The sequence below is a fragment of the Gadus chalcogrammus genome, chromosome 2 (genome assembly GCF_026213295.1).
Source record: "Gadus chalcogrammus isolate NIFS_2021 chromosome 2, NIFS_Gcha_1.0, whole genome shotgun sequence".
NCBI lineage: Eukaryota > Metazoa > Chordata > Actinopteri > Gadiformes > Gadidae > Gadus > Gadus chalcogrammus.
Window position 1 is genome coordinate 8,293,711 of NC_079413.1, and position 17,729 is coordinate 8,311,439.

General features: G+C 50.7%; 1 protein-coding gene across 1 annotated transcript in view; it reads right to left on the reverse strand.

The window, feature by feature from the left end:
• Positions 1–17,729, reverse strand: part of plekhh3 (pleckstrin homology, MyTH4 and FERM domain containing H3) — a 34,828-nt gene that overhangs the window by 6,173 nt on the left and 10,926 nt on the right. The window contains exons 3-7 of the mRNA XM_056608923.1: positions 11,605–11,699; positions 7,100–7,282; positions 5,209–5,366; positions 2,748–2,871; positions 2,075–2,372 (exon numbers count right to left, since the gene is read on the reverse strand). Coding sequence (XP_056464898.1) covers positions 2,075–2,372; positions 2,748–2,871; positions 5,209–5,366; positions 7,100–7,282; positions 11,605–11,699 — 858 coding nt within the window. The remainder of the gene's footprint in view (positions 1–2,074; positions 2,373–2,747; positions 2,872–5,208; positions 5,367–7,099; positions 7,283–11,604; positions 11,700–17,729) is intronic.

The window sequence follows — 17,729 nt, forward strand, 5'->3', positions numbered from 1 at the left end:
GTGTGTGTGTGTGTGTGTGTGTGTGTGTGTGTGTGTGTGCCTGTCTGGGTGAAAATTAGGGAAATGCATAAGCCACCTTGTGCAGCTGGGAAAGGTGTTGAAATACACCAACAAAGCCGTGAGCTGAATCACTCTCAGCTCTCGGGGTTGTTTGGGAAAGGGGCAGGGGGAGGGGGGAGGGGGGGGGGGGGTTATAGGAAGGAAACAATTACACTCGTGTTGTCCCAAAACAAACAGAGGAACGAGAACAGAGAGAGCGGGACGGAGAGTGACAGACAGAGGGAAGGAAGCGAGGGGCTTGAAAGAGTGGACCTTTTTCCTCTGGGGTTGTCAGACAGAGAGAGAGGCCCTGCTATGTCTCCGGTCTCTTGCCTGGCCACAGGGTGGGTTCTGTCCAGTTAGAAGTACCCAACCAGGAATGTTCCACTGAGCCCTGTGTGACCAAACCACCCCCCCCCCCCTACCGCCATCACCCCACCTTACCCATCTGACCACCCTTCCTTCCCTCCACCACTGCAGGCTTTATGACTTACACTCCCCCCCCCCCCTCTCACTTGAGAAATGGGGGGGGGAGGGTGGCAAGGGGCGGGGGGGGGGATCTCAGTGAAACCAAGAGGAGCTGGGTAGCAGGGGGGTGGGGGGGGGGGGGTTGTACAATAAGGGCTGTCTGGGACCACTGCCCAGCTCCTGTCCCAGGCTATGTCCAGCTTTAACCGGAACACTGACCAACAGACCCACAGGCCAAGAGGAAGGGAGGGAAGGAGAGAGAGAGAGAGAGAGAGAGAGAGAGAGAGAGAGAGAGAGAGAGAGAGAGAGAGAGAGAGAGAGAGAGAGAGAGAGAGAGAGAGAGAGAGAGACAGAGAGAGACAGAGAGAGATAGAGAGAGAGAGAGAGAGAGAGAGAGAGAGACAGAGACAGAGAGACAGAGAGAGAGACAGAGAGAGAGAGAGAGAGAGAGACGGAGAGAGAGACGGAGAGAGAGACAGAGACAGAGAGAGAAGAGAGGGAGAGAGAGAGAAAGAGAGAGAGAACGAGAGGGAGAGAGAGGGAGAGAGAGGGTGAGAGGAAGAAAGGAGAGCAAGAGCAAAAGAGCGAGCCTCTGCAACGATGTGTGAGAGAGTGCCAGCGTGAGACGTGGAACCTATAGGCAGAGAGCTTGCCTAAGTATTCCCACGCAGTTGCATACATATAGCATTAGCTTGATGGAGGACGAGGAACCCGAGGAGGGGCGTGGGGGTTGCGTGACTTTCCCCCCCGCCAATACAACCGTATGGACAGAAACACGCAGCCTATTTAATGACATGGTGTCAGAAAAGAGCTCCGGGCGAGACAGATTAGAGCGGCTAGTGTTGCCGTCGGACGAGCTTGTCTCATAAAGACGCCGATTCAGCCCTGTAAATCACAGGCCCTTAGCACGCTCCCATGCACGCACGCCGACGCTACAGCGCTATAGACTACTCTGTTCGAGGCCGGCGCCTGCTCATTGTCTACCGGACCCCTGGGATCCTTCTGCGCGTTAGACAGTTTGACCGACCTTCAACCAAACTTAGCGGCTGTGTCGCCGAAACTCAACTCGCAACAAGCTTCCAGTAACAAACTGCGATCAAATATAAACAAGCTCCTTTTAACTCTTAGCAAAAACCGCTACCCACTGTAAACAAGCTCCTTTTGACTCTTAACAAACTGCTATTAACTCTCAACAAACTCCTATTAACTAGAAACAGGCTCCTGTTAACAAACTGCTATTAATTATAAACAAGCTCTTGTTAACTCTTAACAAACCACTATACACTCTTAATACACTCAAATGAACTCATGACAAACTCCTGTTAACTCTTAACATACTGCTCTTCACTGTTACCAAACGTCTATCCTAATAAACTGCTATTAACTCCATTAAACTCCACACACTGACAGGACCTCACCATGGAACTCCCAACAAACGGCCACAAAGAGCAGCGACTGTAAAAGCAGAGACTCTCTCACGCTTGCCCTGATCCCGGGGGCACGAAAACGCCGCCTTCAGACTCGCCCTCTCACAGAGTCTCCCGGCGGAATGCGCCAGGCGTCTCACCTCTTGAGGTGGAAGCGCAGGTACTTGAGCACGGCGGGGCCGGGCAGGAAGGTGCAGCTCATGCAGGTGAGCAGCTGCCAGTAGCGCAGGTGGGCGGCGGTGTGCGGCTGAGGGGTGCAGCAGGTCTGCTTGGCCAGCTGGCAGTAGAGCTCGTCGCGCAGCGGCCGCAGGTCCAGGCAGGTCTGCAGCACGCCCTGGATGATCGGCACGGGCTCCCTGGCAGACTCCAGCTGCTGCAGGCAGTGGAAGAGCTTCACGGCCTCCTCGCGCACCGGCCCGTAGCCCTTCCCGCTGTAGTCTAGGTGCAGGAGGAGGGGGTGAGAGAGAGAGAGAGAGAGAGAGAGAGAGAGAGAGAGAGAGAGAGAGAGAGAGAGAGAGAGAGAGAGAGAGAGAGAGAGAGAGAGAGAGAGAGAGAGAGAGAGAGAGAGAGAGAGAGAGAGAGAGAGAGTTTAATGTTGTTGCACATGTTTTGATCCGCAGTGTTTGTGAGAGACGGTGAAACTGCCTCAAAACTTTTTATATCGTGAGCTTTGAGTCCCGTCTTCCTCGTTGTCGTACAACAGCGAAGACGCGATGACCTCTCTGAATCTATAATCCATCGATGTATCTGTCTACACACTTTCGTGTACCATGCGATGATGCACGGTTACAGAAAGCACTTTGAAGGACTCACATTTGTGCTCTGCGCTGCCGTAGGGGAAGGGGAGCAGGGGGGCGTACAGCGGCCCCTGGGTGTACTTCAGGATGGGGTTGTGCTGGTAGATGTGCTCCACAACCTCCGGGTTGAACTTGTTCTCCTGCAGGAAATGACACGCGGGGGCGGAGCGGGAGAACAACATGAATAGATAGAAAGAGAGAGAGAGAGAGAGGGAATACAGTGCATTCATATGGCTTCAATATGAGCGGAGGCCTGTCTGGAAGTGGGTGGGAGGGAGGGAGGGAGGGGGAGAGGGAGAGAGAGATTCAGAGAGAGCGAGAGAGAGAGAGCGAGAGAGAGAGAGAGCGAGAGAGAGAGCGAGGGAGCGAGAGAGAGAGAGAGAGAGAGACAATCCGACCGGGGTCATGAGTCTTACGAAGAGAAGCGAGTTTCGACAAACTACAGTGGAAGTGTGATTGAAACTTGTGATAGATTGTGCAGGCGACTTTGTGCAAGTGTTAATGCATCTCACTACAGTGTGCCCTTTGGTAGGGGGGGGGTTCACGGGTTGCTACTGCACTACAGTGCTCTGTAGTGAAACACCTGTTGCCCATTAGTAATGTTGCCACTGGATTCCCCCCCCCCCGCCCCCCCCCCCGCCCCCCTCATCTATAGCTACGAGACAGGTCTCCACTGCCCCTCCTTTGTGGGGCAAAGTTGACACATTCCTGCGAGTGCTCGGTTCACCGTGGTGACAGATTGACCGGTCTGGTTAGACCGGTACAATGAGGTGTAGTCCCCGCGCTAAATAAGACACGCACAGCAGGATACCAAAAATCGGTACAGTCAACTCATAACACACACACAAACACAAACACACCAATACACAAATCGCAGAGATCGTACCGGACTGTTGCTTCTTCTGTGAGAGGCGGAAGAGATTGAATCAGCAGCCTCAACAAAAGGTCTTCTCATTGGAGGAGGAGACAGTTGATCTTGGCCGTGATTAAAAGACAAGCCGAGCAAACACGGAACTTCATTACCACAAGACCGGTGGCGCTGATCAACGCCTTCCACTATTACCTCGCAAGCGTGAGCGTATACACATGGGTGCATGCGTGCCATAAGGGGCGCTGTAAAAGCAAGGGGCACCAATGGAGATACGGTAAGGCGTATCTCCACGTCTACGGGGGTCCTCAAGCAGGGGTCCAGACGAGAGAGGAATGAGGCGTCTGGAGCCATCTGAGGGGGCCGGCCTAGGGGCCCTTCTTGCTGCCGCAGCAGACGGAGCGTTCCGATTAACCACTCGTTGATGAGATTAGGGGCCTGGGGCTTGGAGGGGGCATCGCCTGAAGCCCCTGCAGAGGGTCCTTATCGGACCCTGCTGCTGGTTCACACAAGGAAGTCCCCTCGCCGCCGCCAACACCCCCCACCCCCGCCCCCGCTGCATCTGTCTGGGGCAGAAGTGACGTCAGCGCCGCTATCCGTCTGGTTGGTGAGATTCCTCCATGTGGTGTTCTCAGGCAGCCCCTTGCTATATATTATCAAATGTGACACATTTGATATAAAGTGGCACTAAAAGGTCTACTCTTACGGTATAAGAGGTTCTCAGTGCGCAGAAAAGGGAAATCTGTTTTCTTTTTCTCTCTTCTATATTTAATCGGAGGTGCTTCAACAGTTCCTAGAAGTGCAATGTAATGATTACGGTGAACAGGGCGCTCCCTGAAGGCAGAGGGGGCTGAAATCAGTATACCGGGAAATAGTCCTCTGGTTTATTTTGGCACAATCGACTCGCTAATGAAAACCCCTGAATGCGCCCAGTCTCTGTGCAGAAAGAAGGAAAGGGAGCCCTTTCATCTCCCAAGCCCTTTACTTTGGAAGTATTGGGTACCTGAAAATGATCCTTGTTTTGTGTTGCTTCCTAAAATAACCCTCTGAAAGCCTTTCGCCAGCTCAGCGGTGTGTCGCCCGTGGGCTGTGTTCTGCCCTCGTGCAGTGGAATAAGATGAGGTAGTTTGACAAAGAAAGGCAAGGCAAGGCAGTCAGAGGAAACTTTGGACTCCTGGCCTCCATGCGTGTGCCTGTCAGGTTACCATGGTTACACACACACAGAGAGAGAGAGAGAGAGAGAGAGAGAGAGAGAGAGAGAGAGAGGAGAGAGAGAGAGAGAGAGAGAGAGAGAGAGAGAGAGAGAGAGAGAGAGAGAGAGAGAGAGAGAGAGAGAGAGAGAGAGAGAGAGAGAGAGAGAGAGAGAGAGAGAGAGAGAGAGAGAGAGAGAGAGAGAGAGAGAGAGAGAGAGAGAGAGAACTTGTTGCTTGTTTTAAGGCAGTCCTTGTCCCTGACAGTTTAGCAGCAGCTGTGCAGCCGTTCATTTGTATGCTGTAGTGTGCACGTGTGTCTGTCTGTGTGCACGTGTGTCTGTCTGTGTGCAAGTGTATGCTTTACAGTATGCATCTGCAGGCTGATGACACACACACACACACACGCACGCACGCACCTCGATGTCCCGCAGCAACAGCTGGGTGGGCGTCTCCACCGGGGCTTTGGTGTCGATGACCTTCTGCACGGCGCACGCCCAGTGCACCGCCTCGTTGAAGTGCCGCGTGTAGAGCCGGTAGCAGTGCTTGCGTCCGTACACCGTGAGGCTCCAGTACCCTGCGACGCGACAGGAGACACAAAAGGCCAGTTCTGGTTCAGCATACAGGAACGATGGGTCGCAGTGTGTTGGTTCTGCTTTTTTTGATCAGACCGGTCATTGGGAAGCACGTTGGGGTTCGGCTTATTGCGTAAGGACACCTCAAAAGGTTCATTTAGGTCAGGACGCTGGAGGATCAGGAACAGTTCCTGTTTTGTTTTTTTTACTTTTACTTTTTCTTTTTATAATATTCTAATAAAAACTCAAGTGTGGTTTCATGGACCAACGCAAAGCTGCATTCTATCAAAAACAGTAGTAGAAAGCGGTAGTTCATGAGAAACGCATGTGAACTGAGTTTGGCGAAGGATGACATCCTGATCGTGTGATTTAGGGAAGCTAGCCCTGCTGCTGATGCAGTCACGACGACACAGGATGCAGCCCCCCCACCCCCCTTCCCTCGTCTCATGCGTGACTCTCGTTCTCCCCACTTCCTCCCTCCCTCTCTCTCTCTCTCTCTCTCTTCCTCACAGGAGAGCCAGGGGTCAGAGGTTAAGGTTCACTGAGCTAAGTTGTGAGGATTCAAACGACTTTGAAAAGGAAGACTTGAAAGTGGGGGGGGGGGTGGAGAAAGAATAACAGACTTTGAAGTGTCCCACGTCCTCAGAGGAAGCATTACGATGCGCTAAGGAGACATCCCAGCGGCCCTCTGGCCCCCCCCCCGGCCACGGAAAACGACGAGTCATCTCACGATACACGCCGGTTTCGGAACACGAATTCTCAGAAATCGACAAAGGCTTCTGATTTGGCCGTCCTACCTGAACTCTTGTGTAATGCTTCGTGGCTACGGGAACATTGAAGCGGAACTAACTCTTTGTGGCGACCAAGTTAAACGACCAGGAGGTGGTTGTTTTTACAGAGGAAGTTGACTACATTTAAATTTCGATTCTTCTGCGACAAAATGCGTCCTTGCCAGAAGAGGAACAACACAACACAAAACAACAGGGCTATTGAGATGAGCAGCAAACCCAACAAAGCCAGTGTTTTACAGCGGTCCTAAAGGCCGGGGGAAATCCCCAGGCACGAGTTGGGAGTTGGTGTTTGACTGAGGGATTCGGTTATTTTTCTTTATCGTCCGGGACATAGAGGTGGGTTGGGGCAAACGTTGCGACGGAAGTCTCTGCACAGTCTATGGAGTCCCACAGGTCACCGCTGTGCCCTCTTCTGAACCACAACAATGGATTCTCATCTCTGCCCTGCTGCCTCCAGAGAATTTCTCTTTCTTCGTCTCCCTTTGCGTTCCAGGGAAGGGAAACAAATATATATAGATGATAATCCTGGTAATTACTGGAAGTTATTTCTTCTTTTTCAAGAGAATGCTGAAGCCTTGTTCAGGCCTCAACAGCGCTGGGCTTTTCCCAATCCGACTCAGCAATACACGGGAAAAACAGGGTGGAGAGAAAGGCACCACAACCATTCAAATGTGTACCAAAAATAAAAATATATACATACAAAATGCCTTCCTTTGGGATTTTTTTTAGAAAAAAGTTTTTGTCACTGGACCGCATGAATGGAAGGAAACAAGTCTGGCATTTGGTTGAACTGGAGCTGACCCTGTATGTGTGTGCGTCAGTGTTAGCACAAGTCTATGTGTGCGTGCGTGCGTGCGTAGGTCTGTGTATGCGTCCGCGTGTGTCCGTGTGTCAGAGTGTGCGTGCGAGTGCGTTCATGCACCAGGTGGGTGCGTGCGGCTCACCCGTCTCCTTGTAGCTCTGCTTGTCGGGCCAGATGACGGAGCACAGGTTGGTGAGCACCACGGTGCCCAGCCTGCGGGCTCCCTTCTCCGGCCCGCTGTAGTAGTCCAGGGAGTCCTGACTCAGGACGAACCAGTAGCGCCGCTGCTTGATCCAGCTGCCCCGCACCTCTCGCAACAGCCACCCTACACACACACACACACACACACACACACACACACACACACACACACACACACACACACACACACACACACACACACACACACACACACACACACACACACACACACAGAAAAACAACCCCCAGGGAATATTTAGGCTACATGATGTGAAGTAGCCCAATCCGTTGTACTTGTAGGTACATTCTCAATGCTACAATAAAAAATGTTCTCACTGAGTATGTGACTCAGTGAAAACAACCACTAGATATAAAACATATGTATTCATTATACTCAAATTATTCATGCTGCTATTTCTGTTGATTTACAGTAATGGTACACTACATACTGATTTATGGACCATCGTCGGCCAGTGCAGGCATACACACATAGTCAAACCCAGATTCATCACATGGCTGTTTTCTAGCCTACATGCCCTAGCAGTGAAAGTCTGTCTTGCCTGGCTTCTGCATGACTAGTTCAGAAAAAGAAGGAAATGATTCTTTACAGGGGAATTAACCCTTCAGGGAAATTTGACCATCACAATTTACATAACAATAAGACAAAGGGGTGGTTTTGTCTTTCCATTGCCTTTATTTCCCTATAGCCTCAAATGAGCACCCATGGACAGATCGACGATAACAGAGCTCTTGAATTGATGCCAATCAAACGCTGGATCTTTCACAAGTATTTGCATGGACTCTCAGATATCTTCTGGCACACCTTCTACATTAACCCTATCCTGGCACCAACTTAAGCTCAAACCACACACGCTAGGTTTTGGGTAAAAGGTAAGGGTCTATTTGAGGACCATCTTACTAGTGCTGCTGATAATTGCACATGGAAAACCAAAAAGGCGAGGCTAACCTAGTCTGAGCTAAAAATAAGTACTGGGTCACACGATGGTGCGTGAGGCCCCGGTTGTACTTGTGTTGGACGGGCCCCGTGCTACGATGAAGACCAGAGTTTAAATGGACCAGGCTTAACGTAATCACAGTGTAGGGTGGGCCGGCTGAAATAACGGAAAGGTTAAAAACCCCGGTCAGATCATAGCGCGGACCATGAAGTCAAAATGAAAGCACCATCACGAGGTGAGGCTAGCAGCACAGCTTCAGAGGGAGGGCTGGGTGAGAGAGACAGCAAGATGGGTCATGTACCCAACCGAACGGAGAACATTTCCAAACCAAACTAAGAACCACATGACCACATCTCGGCAGGAGGTTCTGGCGTGGTTTTCGGGTGGAGATGCAGATTCGGAGAGGACACACGCGCACGAACACACACACATTTCCCCTGGTGTGCTGCACTCCTGAACTGCTTTCCCCTGCTCACCTTCCACGTGTGCCCCGGTGTGGATCCCGCCCTCCCCCATGTGGATCCTGGTCTCCCCCATGTGGGTCTTAGGTTTTTCTACGTGGATCCTTGTCTCCCCCATGTGTGTCCGGTCTCCCCCATGTGGGTCCTAGTCTCCCCCATGTGGGTCCTAGTCTCCCCCATGTGGGTCCTGGTCTCCCCCATGTGGGTCCTAGTCTCCCCCATGTGGGTCCTGGTCTCCCCCATGTGGGTCCTGGTCTCCCCCATGTGGGTCCTAGTCTCCCCCATGTGTGCTGGTCTCCCCCATGTGGGTCCTAGTCTCCCCCATGTGTGCTGGTCTCCCCCATGTGTGTGCTGGTCTCTCCCCCATGGGGGTCAGGGTCTCCCCCATGGGGGTCCGGGTCTCCCCCATGTGGGTCCGGGTCTCCCCCATGTGGGTCCGGGTCTCCCCCATGTGTGTGCTGGTCCCTCCCCCATGTGGGTCCTAGTCTCCCCCATGTGTGCTGGTCTCCCCCATGTGTGTGCTGGTCTCCCCCATGTGGGTCCGGGGCTCCCCCATGTGTGCTGGTCTCCCCCATGTGTGTGCTGGTCTCTCCCCCATGGGGGTCCGGGTCTCCCCCATGTGGGTCCGGGTCTCCCCCATGTGTGTGCTGGTCTCTCCCCCATGGGGGTCCGGGTCTCCCCCATGGGGGTCCGGGTCTCCCCCATGTGGGTCCGGGTCTCCCCCATGTGGGTCTCATCTATGAACCCTGCTAATGCCTCCCCTGGGGTCGGCCATGGATCACCTTTAATTTGTTTCATTTGTGACCTTTGACCCCCACAGCCAGCCCTTCAAACAGATGAAAAAAACAAAGGGTCACTCTACTCTGAACACTTGTTTATGACCCCTGTCTAACACATGGCTCTCTTAAAAACGTGTTTAAGGTCAGCAGGCTAGAAAGCATGCCCATCCCGTTTTCTAAAACAAACTACCCCAAAGAAATGTTCTATCTTAAACGATATGGCCATAACGATGTAGCTTTAAGGAACCACACATATTCCACGGGGGTGTACCTAGTTGTGAGTCACATGATTTGGACTTTCTCACAGTACAGACCAATCTCCTTCCAGTGGGGATTAAACCGAGCTCTGCACTGACACTGCCCACCGGTGTGTTACTCAGCGCAACGGAAAAACAACCGGTTTATCAGAGCGGAAGAAGCGGCCAGATAAGGAGAGGTGGCCGTTCTGTTCAACTATTAAATCAATGACACATGTTCATAAAGCCATGCGTTCGGCTTCAACCCCTCTGGGTTGGCCTATATACTGAACAACAGTGGTCAATGTGTTTGCCCCGGGGACGTCCCGTAGAATCCCCCACGAGGAGAGGGGCCTTAATGGCATCGTGATGGCCGAGGAGGGGGAATTCCTATGAAAGGTTGACCCCGTCAATAGTACCGAAGCGAGGGGCGAAATGACCGGGACGCATCTCAGCCCAGCGGCTCCGTGACTCTGCTGCAGTTGCGGTTGTTGTTGTAGTTTGTGCACCGGTTTGAGTGACCTGATGACAGCCGCCTGCTCCGGGCCCTCCGGGAAGTAACACCCCCCCTCTCACCCACCAGCCCCAAACCCCCCAACCCACCCCTCTTCCCAAGGAATGCGAGCGCCTCCATTCAGACAGTGATAGAGTGGCAGGGGCATACAGAAGTACACTGGCACTGCAGGGGGTCGTTGGGGAGAGCGGGGGCGGCGGGGGGGGGGCTACAGGGGGGAGAGGGGGTGGGGGGAAGCCACCCACCGATGCATGGTAACTGCAGTCAGAATTAGCCGATCAGACTGCCGCCATCCCAAACAGAATGTAACTTATCCCGTCCTTTGCAGCTCACAGCTCCGCGTCGGTAACAGTCAGAAAAAAAATCCTACCGGAATAACCCATGAGATCACTCATCAAAAAGCACGCCACAGTCAGGCCCTTCCGACGCCAGTAGCATTCTGTGTCATTCTGCAAACACACGGCGGACGGGAAGAGCCCGCCGGCAGCTGCCAGCCACATGTGGGGCCACGGTGCTAACGGGAACACTCTAGCGTGGCAAACTAACCAGCCGATACGCACGCAACTCCAGAATTCAATCGTAATCAAATTAGGGTCGCTGCTCGTGACGACTGCGAAAAGTTAATCGAGACCGAACCCGCTTATGTTAACTGAAAGTTAAATGAATATCTCAGCCCATCTGTGTCTAGCATTACCTGATTAAACCCGGATTACTCGTTGTATCCTCTGATGTAGTAAGACATGTTTACGGGCATACTCAGATTATGCAATGAGCATTGGGTGTTTGGCTGTGCAAACTGGTCAGATGTCCACTTCACATTTATCAGATTGGCAAAAAGTGGTTTCACCTGATGAAAACATGACAGCATTGCTCTCTTCGATACTTCCTCACATGACTTCCCATCTCTGGGTTGAGTCATGCAACCTTGCGTACACTGTAAAGTAATCGTCGTCTAAACTAATATTGAACCCTTAAGGGGAAATTTGTTTAACGTCCTTAAACTATCACCTCAATACAAACACAGCATCGGGGAAATGTAAACACAATGTATGTTATGTACCTTTCATTTCCAAAGTCACATTTGCACACACACACACACACAAACCCTGCCCTACTTGTAGTCAGCCATCGACTGATCTACAAGTTGAACGCTACCAATGTAAGTATGATGATCGTTCAACGATTTCTGGCACAAAAGGGGTCGGCTTAGCTCAGGAGTTAGAGCGGATTAGCTTGTAACCGGAAGGATGCTAGTTCAATCCCCTCTTCCTAGCTGTCGTGTGTGTGTGTGTGTGTGTCCCCGAGCAAGACCCCCAACCCTACCTGCTCCCGACGTGCTGGCTGTCACCTTGCATGGTTGACTCATCCGTTGGTGTGTGAATGTGTGCGATGGATCGTTGCAAGTCGCTCTGGATAAAAGCGTCTGCTAAATGCCACGAGCGTAAAATGTAACGTAAAATGAGAACCGTGGTTCCCACACGAGACGGGCGTCAGACCCACCTTTCACCAGCAGCTCCGGGTCGTCCTCCAGGCCCATGTTATTCTTCTCAATGATCAGACTCTTCATCTCGCCCGCGACCCCTGGAACCAGGTGCCTGCGTGGGAGGGGAGGAACGCGTCCAGAGAGAACAGAGTTAATTATTGAAGGACTCCACTCCGTCTGCTCCAAGAGGGGACTGAGCCCGTCCTGATACGATGGGTCAGTTTGGCGCCTGGAACAAGTGCTGCGAATATCCCACTCCTCACGATTGCCCTCCTTAGCCGCACGCCAAACACCCCGGCCCGACGCCAGCATATACACACACACATACAAACCCACATATAGCTCCCCCCCCCCACACACATACACACACACACACACGCGAGTCCCCCCGGGGTGCAGCCAGTGTGGAGGACTCGTCTATCTTTTAGCGCTTTTGCTGCAGAGTCGGGGGGGGGGGGGGGGGAGAGACAGAGACAGAGAGAGAGAGACAGATAGACAGAGAGAGAGATAGACAGAGAGAGATAGACAGAGAGAGATAGACAGAGAGAGAGATAGACAGAGAGAGAGATAGACAGAGAGAGATAGACAGAGAGAGAGATAGACAGAGAGAGAGAGAGAGATAGACAGAGAGAGAGAGAGACAGAGACAGAGAGAGAGAGAGAGAGACAGATAGACAGAGAGAGATAGACAGAGAGAGATAGACAGAGAGAGAGATAGACAGAGAGAGAGAGAGATAGACAGAGAGAGAGAGAGATAGACAGAGAGAGAGAGAGACAGAGACAGAGACAGAGAGAGAGAGACAGAGACAGAGACAGAGACAGAGACAGAGACAGAGACAGAGAGAGAGAGAGAGAGAGATACAGAAACAGAGAGACAGGGAGAGAGAGACAGAGAGCGAGAGAGATACAGAAACAGAGACGGACAGAGATCCAGAGACAGAAAGAGGGAGAGCGAGGGAGGGATACTGAAAATAAACATGTCAGAGCGACGCCAGTCTGAGTCTCGGCCAGCCCACTCACGGCCGTCACGCACAAGATGGGGGAGTTCAAGAGGTCACGTCCTTGAGGCAGGTTTAAAAAAAATAAAATAAAAAAAAAAGACGAGAAACTATCGCAGAGTAGTCGCCGTCAAGGTAACCGCCACGGCCCCACCGAGTGCAGCGAGGAGCGCGTCTGGCCCCCTGCGGCGCAACGCAGACGACTCAGAGAGGAGGACCTTATCTATCGGCCACGGTCTATTTCCATCCTATCCAGATAGCTTGGACGGTCCATCTCCTCGTTTATTTGTCCAATTACTTTGTTTGTTCCCCCCCCCCCCCCCCCCCGCTTCCTGTGACTAACTAACTTGCGAGGTACGATTGACAAACGCCTCTTTCCTTCCTCCCCCTCTTCCCCGGAGAGCGACGCTCAGGAAATTGCTCCAGCCAGCCCTCCGCCCCCCGCCCCCCGCCCCCTTCTCCCGGTGAAAATCAGTTTCTGGTTACCTCTCATCAGCATGAATCAGCCCGGGCCAGTATCGATCCTCTTCATGGACGGCAAGAATAATAAATAATTAATACAGCCCAAATCCTAATATGGCTCTATCTGCTTCGTCTTCCCTCTGAAGGGCCATCTTCTCTAAATCACACAGCTCTACTTCGGTTTGATCATTCCACAATGGAGTTCTAAGCACCATTTAGACGTTTATCAGTGACTATATTACATCAGACGGGTAGATATTGGGGTATGAACCCTAGAACCTTTGAGCTGGGAGTCAAACACCCTCGCCTGTCCCGGAACCTATCGGGTGTGTGGCATATACGCGCATCAAGAAAAAAAAAAAAAAGGGTGCGTTTGCCTTTATAATTCCCAGCCTCAATAGTTCTGTATCCTTGCTTTCTCGGCCTCCGGTTTAAGTGAACGCTTGAGAGAGGCGTCCAAGGGAACGCTTTGGACACACGGTGAAACTGAATACGATGGAGCGGGTGGCCAGTATGCGAGTGTGGTACAACAGCATCACCAGAATGCAGGGCAGCCCCGAGGAGGAGGGGTGGAGGGGCAGAATAGGGTCAGGGTCGAGTCATATTATCCTCGTGCGTCTGGCTTCCTAACCGCGACTGCACACCACCACAGCGGCGGCGGCGGCGGCGGCGGCAGCAGAAGCTATGGCGGGAACCTTCATCGGCTCGGCATGCAGGCATCCCCCGTCCAGAACATTAAAATAAACCCGAGACATGAGAGGACCTCGCTCGTTTGAGGTCGTTAACAAGCCATGCGTTACATAAAGTGAGACGGGCGGCCAGACGGACACACCGCTGGCCGGCCCTGACCTAAATCCAGCCCCCGACCCAGACAACAGATTCTAATCTATAGAAACGCTGGCCCCCGGGAGGAGCGGACGCGAGCTGGTCCCTTGGGCCCTGCCATCAGTTTGAGAGCCGTGGATGAGCTGAAGAAATGGCAAGCGACGTGACCAAGTTGTCACTCTGCAGTACTTTCAAATGGTGCTTTGATTAAAAAAACGACACGTGTGCGAAACTTAATAAAATAAAGCGGTACGCTTGTATTTCTGTGGTAAAATGATATCAAAAAAATATCAGAATATAAAATCGCTGCTTAGAGTAATGGCACGCAAAGTGTACTGCAAGCAATACTGGCTTACTGCTACACTGCTGGGACCAAAAAGAGGCTGGACTTTCACCCAATAAAGCCAATAATAGTTTGTCCCCATGCTGCACCCAGATTGTCCTCAGAGTAAGGCCTGGCTCCGATGGCCTTTCTGTGTACTTGTTTTTTGCAATGCCAAACAGAAGAGAAGAGGGCGGAGAAGAAGCCATGTAGCTCCTTCGCCCCCGTTTATGCAATCCAAACAATACTGACCTTTACTTTAATGGGCCCTCGGTAGAATCAGTGAAACCATCTGGGTCCCAAGGCCTAGCGTTAAATGTTAAAATGTTGAAAAATACAATGGCTTCATGGACAATGGCAGACCGTTTGAGACTTTGATCCAGATGAGATCTTTGCATGGACAGCTTCAATTTGGGTTGGCATGGGTGTGTGAAATGTGGGCCTACTTCAAGTCCAGCTAGCAGCTCTGCGTAATGACTGAACGATATATAGCCAAGAGTTTAACTGCCAATACAATACAGAGCAGTTTTATTGTTTTAGCTACGAAAATCGGTTTAGGGTTTTCCTGGAAAACATTTACTGTAAAATGAGTTGGGAGTTCATCATGCCAGCTGTCGCGTATCACTGAAACGCATTGAAATTTAACCAACTCGTTCCCACCTTTAATGTAGAACCATTCAAGTCAATCGCCCTCCGGTAGCTTGGTTATGTTCATTCCTAACATCTCCCAAGTCTCCTAAACTTATCTCTTAAAATGTTAGGTGGTTTAGGACCACTGGGGTACAAATACAAATCCATGTGCTGAAGACAGTATACGACCATATCCAATATAACTGGTTTCCTCAGAGACCAACAGTTACAAACAAGCCTAACTACATGAGGCCTTGTGCCAGACTGGAGGGGGTTAAAAGTCAGCTGTCCGGTACTTTATTGAGAGGAAGAAGACATGGTTCAGGTGGCAGAGGCTTACAAAAACAATAATATAAAAAGGAGCCAACCATTCAGGGGTCAACCAACGGCATAAACGCTTTTACATATGTCCCAACCACCCAGGCTTTCATTCCACATCACGCCATGCTAATTTCACACCAACCAGGTTATGCGCCTGAGTGTGTGTGTGTGTGTGTGTGTGTGTGTGTGTGTGTGTGTGTGTGTGTGTGTGTGTGTGTGTGTGTGTGTGTGTGTGTGTGTGTGTGTGTCTTTGTTTTTTCAGGAAACAGACCGAGGAGACTCTGGGATCTGCACAGCTGTCCGGTAGCCTCACCTCAGCCCCTCAGCCCCCCTCCTCCTCCCCCCCCCTCCGCCCACCAGACCTCCTCCTCTTTTCTCGCTCTCAGTGCTACCGCCCCCACATTCCCACCAGCCCCAGTAGAGGGCTTCAGCGACGGGGTTTCTGAGTGGACACTGACTTCCTGTGGAGTACAGGAAACAATTTGACACGGGGATTACACAGCAGAGAGCAGAGTGAGTGCAGATCCACAGACGGATTTCTCCCCGTCGTCTTCCCACCCCTCTCCCTCCCACCCATCCATCCTCCCCCCCCTTCTCTCTCCCCCTCCTCCTCCTCCCCTTTCCCCCTCCCCTCCCCTCCTATGCATTACCTACTGTTAAGGAGAAACAGTCCTGTGATTCTACCGTTGAGCTGCTCCAGACCCATAGCTTGTGGCAAAGAAAAATGACAAATCATCGTGACATTGCAAAGAAATAAAGGCGTTGTGTGTTTCCTCACAGTCCCCCCCCCCCCCCCCCCCCCAGTCTGCTACGTGGGTCTGGTGGGGGAAAAATAAAGTATTCTGGCCGCAAAAGAGTGACGTGGAGAAAATAACAATAATTAATTACATGTCTGTGTTTACGGAAGTGAGAATCACACATGTGCACCACATGAGCAACACACTCCTGCTGCCCGGATCCCTCGCGGCGGCCTCAACGGGCTCCGGGAGGATTCCATAGTGTTTCCTCTCATTATGGGAACCAACAAGTCAGAGAGTAGAAGTGGGCTCAGGCAGCTGGGGAATTAAGGAATAGCGTTGGCAGGAAGATTGTTGCTGGGGGGTAAAATTGAATTGGTTCTACAATCCCCAATTGATTTGACCATTTTATTTAGTTATATTCAAATGTTATTGTGGACGGCTGTGTGAGACGGACTAAAAAATAAGGAATGTTCAAGTGTTTATGTTCGTTCTATACATTGTGGTGGTGGAATCAAAGTGATGAGACGTTTGTTTCTATAATCAGTATGAATCTGTAAATGCTTCAAAGTCCATAATCATGTACTCTAGCTCTAATAAACGACGGATTTAATCTATGCCATTTGATTCCCTATAGCTAGTCCCTAGTTATTCAATTGAATATCAGTTACCAACTGCTACTTTATGTGGTCTACTCTATCTAATCAATAGCTAAAGTAAACTTAATTGTTACGTTTAATAAAAAACATAAACGTAGGGCTAAATATCAAGGAGATAAGCATTTCCCAGTGTAATAAAACCGAAGACCAAGAAGAACAGACTACATGGAGCGCATGGCGACGTGCTGCAACGCGGAGAACAGGATGATGAGCCGGCTGCTCACCGTCTGCTTGGAGCTGCTGTCGCAATCACTGATTGATTGATCGATTGCAGTGGTCAATGCAGCTAATAAAATCAGGAAGGCTATAATTGGAGCTGAACAAAGCAGTGTCCTTGCTGTTGGGTCTCGAGGATCGAGGGTGAAAAGAATATATTACATTATTTATTTATTTTTAAACACACGCAGACGCACACGGCCAGTCAGTCAGTATAGAAAGTAGCCTACATCCCTGCTGATAAAGAAGACACTGAAGGTTGTCCTTGATTGAATAATGCCAATGCTTGAGATGATATGACAGAGAACTGAATCTTTACTCTGGTTTTAGAGTCGAAAAGGTTCAAAACAAGATTAACTATTGAGGCTAAAAGGTTAAATCCCCTAAGGTAGCCCTAAGACTACTTTGTGTATTGGCACGGTGTGCAGACAGCTGATTATAGGTTTTACAGTTCAATATTAACTGTTAAAAAAGGTATAATACACAACATTTCTGCATGTCAATATCCCAAAAAGAGTTGTGTCCTTACATTATCCCAAAGGTTTTCAACATTGTCAGACCCAGAGAAATCTATGGTTTAATTCAGTGTAACGTTCGTTTAATTTGTTCCACTTGTCAACTTCCTGGGAAACACAGGAAACAGTAATCCAGTAGAGACCTAATGTGCTGATAGGATATTCAAATATCAATCAACCTTACTACGATGTGCTATGACAAGTGGCCCAGCCCCCAAGCTAATGCGTAGCATAACGTTATAATGTTACAACAACGTTCAACATGATCATAAAGTATTTAGTATGCTTTTGAACACGGATTGGGCGCTGGGATGCGGCACGATTAAATTCACAAGGTAACGTTAGCTACAGCTCTATGGGTGGTTGACTCATCGAATAATAATTTATCAACCCTAACACAACTTTCTAACGCAACTTGAAAAAAATAAAAACTATAATACATTGTCACTAAACATGAT